Here is a 5,115-nt window from a genome sequence, read left to right as displayed (position 1 = left end):
TATATTATATAAATATAATATATTATATTAATTATATAAATATATTATATAATTATATAATTACATTATTTAACATATAATATATTATATAATTTAAATAATAATTATTAACATATAATATATTATTATAATTATATAATGCATTATTTAAACTCATATAATTATATTATATAATTATTATAATTAGATTAATATATTATATATTATATAATTATATTATATAATTTTATTATATATTATATAATTTATATAATATTTTTACGTTCGCCACCTGGTCTTAAAATGCTCGGTGGGGCCCCTTACACGTGACAAACGCAGCCCAAAAAAACAAGTGANATCGCTTTTTGCGTTTGCTAACCAGCCGCCCGGTCGCCGCGGGAAAGCGCCGAGTACTAGGTGCCTAGATGGGCTCCCCGTCGATGTGAGGTCGTTCTGTAGGGTATCCGTGGGGGTAGTGTGGGGGCAGTCTATGTGGCTTGTGTCGGCAACCATGTCAGGGAAGGCCCGCCTTCTTGGGGGGATGGAAAATGGATTCCTCCCCTGAGTCTTTCTTTTGCATCGCTTCCTCGATTTCATTCCCTCTCTCTTTCCCTTCTTTGATCTCTCTCCCCCATCTCTCTCTCTCTCTCTCTCTCTCTCCCATGGCAACAGCAATAGCTACTATGTTTATTTGCTCTGTCCATCTGTCCCCGCGGATCCGTGTTCACGCGTTTACCACGGTGTCGTAAAAGCCACGTGAAAATCGTTGAAATGGGTTTGTCAGAGCGAGTGGCTTTCGTCTGTCCAACGAGAACAAGTGCTGCCATCTGTTGTTTACAATCGTAAACTTAAACCGCTTGCATATATCTATTTCTCGCAGGCAGAGAAGGCGATACAGAGAGGCGCAGTCGCCGTCGTGTTTGACGTCACCGACAACCCAGACGCCGTGCTGCAGGTAACTAGTGCTGCCATCTAGCGACGCTTGTAGTAGCAAACTCAACATCTCGCTATTATAACATTCGGTTCCCTATATTCACTAAGTCTATCATATGACTTTGCTGATGTAAACGGTAACAATATGTTATGTTGTTTGCAACATGAAAACCCTAAAGTATATCATCATGATAGCGTAACAAATGCTGCCTAAATAATTAATTACTGACAGGAAGGACAAACACACCACAGATTCGACTATGTTGTTTTATTGACTTGGCCCAGCATTTGCACCACGGTGGCTGCTCTAAGCTGCCTTCCCCGCTGTGTTGTGTTTGTATTACTGTTTCCTCCCCGAACTGAATTGCCTATCTCACGAATAAGTCATCAGACTGCATAAGTGTAGACAAATTGGGTCTTACGTATTAGCGGCCTTTTCACTGATTAAGTGTTGAATAATAAATGAGTAAATTGCCTCGGTTCGCATCTTTCGAAAGAAACATCTACCTCGCTCTGCTTTTTCCTTTTCTTTTTCCTTTCAAACACTGATTGCCGCCCTGACAATGCTAATTAAATCCAAGACAAAACTTCGCATACCGTGGAAAAAATTAATTAATTATTTCATTAATTATATAATGTAATTTCGTCACCCCACCCACCCCTCCTCCGAAACATTTCCGCGTTCTTATCAAATCTCATTCCTGTGTCGTTTGCCTTGCTGCTTGCTGCTTCTCAAACATTGATTTCCGACTTCACGGTGCTAATTAAGCCACTTAATTAAAAAAAATTGATTAATTAGGAAATAATTTCTTCGCCCCGTCCCTCCGTAATACGATCGTGATGCCACGTTGCCGTGACGATAACATGCGTTGTTGTTTCGTACAGCTGCGGGGCCCGGCGGACCAGCCGCTGCTCTCACGGCCAGTCGTGCTGATTCAGGGCCCCGACGCGGCGAAGCTGATGAACATCGTCAACACTCAGAAGATGGCGCACGCGCGCATCGCCTACCAACCAGGCGACGACGACGATGAGCAGGTAGCGCCATCTGTTGAGAGATTAATGAAATAAACGAGATTGATGTCACACAGACACACTTTGCTTATGCGCATATATATATATTGTGCATATATATTTGAGATTCATCACGCGGCCACTGATGTGATTGCATGTCTCTGACGATCGCACGCTTTTACTCTCATGCTCACACATATATATTTGCAGTCAGGGAAGGATGTGCACTCACTCACTCGCTCACTCGCTTGCTCGCTCACTAACTCACTCACTCTGCCCCTCTCTCTCTCACGCTCACCCTTTCTCACTCTTTCCCCCGTCTATATCTATATAATATCTATATTTGTCTATATCTATGTATATTTATATATTTGAAGTCAGGGAAGGAGTACATAGAAATCAGAGTGTTCTTTGCCTTCTTCTCTTTCTACCTTTCTCGCTCTCTCCCCCTCTATATCTATCTATCTATATCTATTCATCTATATCTATTCATCTATATCTATTCATCTATATCTATTCATCTATATCTATTCATCATTATCTATCTATCTATATCTATATAATATCTATGTAATATCTATGTATATCTATATATTTGCAGTCAGGGAAGGAGTATATAGAGATCGGAGTGTTCTTTGCGTTCTTCGTCATCGTCTGCATCGTCTGTGTCCTCATCGTTCTCAAGATGAAGTGGAGACAGCAGTCGGACGAGGTGGGTATCACGATTGATTACCGATATCTGATCAGCAGTATCTGATCGTTGATATTTGATCAGCAGTATCTGATCGTTGATATTTGATCAGCAGTATCTGATCGTTGATATCTGATTGTTGATATCTCTAATTTGATCAGCAGTTTCTGATCGTTGGTGTCTGATCAGCCACATCTGATTGTCGATATCTGATCAGCAGTATCTGATCATTAATATCTGCTCATCAATATCCGTTTAATGACGTCTGCTCAGCCAGATATACTCATTAAAATTGGCTCATCAGTAGATCAATTTTATCGATGGCTACTAATAAATAATAATAATAATAATAATAAATAATAATTGATATCTGTTGGGAATGATTGATCGTCCTGCACTAAGTATTAAGTATTAAGTATTAAGTATATGAACATGTGCAGCTCTAACATGGTTGCTATGCCTACATGATAATATGTGTATGTATGTGCGTGCGTGCGTTTCGCTTTATTGATCTTCAGGTGCATTTTGCACAGAAAAGCACCTGAAGAGGAATAAAGCAATATTAACGTTTCTGTAAAATATGTCTCCAGTTGTTTTAATTATAATATCTACATATATAATCATAATAAGCCGATTGCCTGGGTGCGCCGACTCTTCCGCCCCGCCCCGCCCCCGCCCCGCGTGCTCCGCACCATACGCAGTGGGAGCATTCGCGGGGAGGCGCGCGGCGGTCGGGCGCGCCGCAGGGGCGCCGCGGGCAGACGTCGGATCTCGGCCGATTTGAACGCGGCGCGCTGTTCGTCGAACACGGCGGGCGGCCGAGCGACGCCGGCGCGACCTAGGGGCGGCGCGCGGGCGGAACCGGACGGCGGCGCCCCCTAACCGCGCGCGCACGCTGCGGGGCGGGGAGCGGAGGATGGTGCGGACATCGCGCAGGGCGAGAGCTTCGAGCGGACGTGACGGCGCTTCGAGCGCGCGAGCTGCACGAGGGAGCGTCACTGTGGTGGTCGTAGCGCGGAGGGCGGTCGGGCGCGACCTTGACCGGCGTGAAACTCTGGACCTCGTGGGGCGCGGCGCGCGGCGGTGCATCTGCGTCGAACGGTCGCGCGTCTTGCGATCGACGAGAGGCGGGGGACGCGAGACATAGCTGCAGCGCACCTCGCAGAGGACTGGAGAGGGCGCCGCGGAAGCAGTGCGTCGTCGACGTGCAGAGACCGTGCGAGGCACCGAGGATGTGTGACGCGCAGAGACGTGTGAGGGCGCACCGGATGGAATGGCGTCGACGCGCAGAGACGTGTGAGGCGCACGAGGAATGTGTCGGATGCGGCAGAGACTGCTGAGGGCGCCACCGGAGGAAATGTGTCCGAATGGCGCGAAGACTGTGAGGCGCCAGGAGGAATGTGTCAGATGCCGCAGAGACAGTGTGAGGGCGCCGAGGAATGTTTGTCGAAGCGCAGAGACGCTGCGGGCGCACCAGTGCGGTGCACGACTGCGGACGCACGCAGCAGCGATGGACGAGGGCACACAGTTATGCCGGGATGCCGGCCCGGCGGGGCAGAGGCGCGGAGGCGCCCACCGTTCGGGGGATGCACCAGAGGGGCGGAAGGCGCCGACCGGGCGACACAGATTGCCGGCGCCGCGGCACAGACAGTCGCTGCAGCTAGCAGCCGAGTCGGCTGGCATCCGTCGCGCGCTCCCCCGCCTCCCGCCGGCGAAACTCCCCCAGCGAACCTCCCCCGCCGCGCGGCCGGGGGAGGCGTCGCAGAGTCGCGAGGCCTGAAGTGCGAGCGAGAAGCGGCGCGCTGACAAGCGCGCGGCTGTCATCAGCAAGCGCGAGCGCCTAAAGGCCGAGCCACTTATCGTCGATCTTCTTCCCGAGAGTCGCCGCGATGCGGACGTCTTCGGACGCGCCGGCGCCCTCGTGCAAGGCGGACGTGGCGGCGCGGCCGGTGGCCGGGGAGGAGAGCGCGCCGGCTGCGGTGGGTCGGGGGAGGAGAGGAGAGGGGGGGGTGGGGGAGGAGGAGGAGGAGGAGGGGAGGGGCAGGAGGGTGGTGGTGCTGCGCGGGGTCGTCACGTACACGGTGCAACAACGGCGCGAGATCAGTACACGATCCGGCGACGGGTTCAGCAGGGCGAGGTGCGCTTCTGGCGGATGCAACGACCCCCTGCGCGCCCACGCACCAAGCCCGCCCGGCGCCAGGCCAGCCCCGCCGCTAATCCATCGCAACGCAAGAAGGCGCTCGCCGCGACGCGCCGTCCCCGCTCGCCAGCGAGGACAAGCGAACAGCGGGGTGCGAGGCGGCGCTGGCGGGCGACAGCGGTGGCGGCATAAAGATGGCTGCTGTTGCAGCGAGTCTGGCGGGATGCAGACGGTCGACTCATCGTGTACCGGATAATCATGGTGAAGGGGGTGGGGGTGGGTTGGGGGGTGGGGATGCGCTTGTGCTAGCTAGATGACTGATTGTGTATTTAATTTATTTATTTATTTTATTTCTTATTTT

General features: G+C 50.6%; 1 protein-coding gene across 1 annotated transcript in view; it reads left to right on the top strand.

Moving 5' to 3' along the window:
- Window positions 1-859: 859 nt before the first annotated feature.
- LOC106818811 (E3 ubiquitin-protein ligase ZNRF3-like) overlaps window positions 860-5,115 on the top strand; it is a gene marked incomplete at its 5' end in the record, with an annotated part of 5,796 nt that continues 1,540 nt past the window's right edge. The window contains 3 exons of the mRNA XM_014823485.1: window positions 860-934; window positions 1,798-1,947; window positions 2,525-2,635. Of these exons, the coding sequence (XP_014678971.1) occupies window positions 860-934; window positions 1,798-1,947; window positions 2,525-2,635 (336 nt within the window). The remainder of the gene's footprint in view (window positions 935-1,797; window positions 1,948-2,524; window positions 2,636-5,115) is intronic.

The sequence above is a fragment of the Priapulus caudatus genome, unplaced genomic scaffold (genome assembly GCF_000485595.1).
Source record: "Priapulus caudatus unplaced genomic scaffold, Priapulus_caudatus-5.0.1 Scaffold2548, whole genome shotgun sequence".
Taxonomy (NCBI): domain Eukaryota; kingdom Metazoa; phylum Priapulida; class Priapulimorpha; order Priapulimorphida; family Priapulidae; genus Priapulus; species Priapulus caudatus.
Note: the sequence above shows the minus strand (reverse complement) of the source record. Positions and strands in the feature narration are given on the sequence as shown.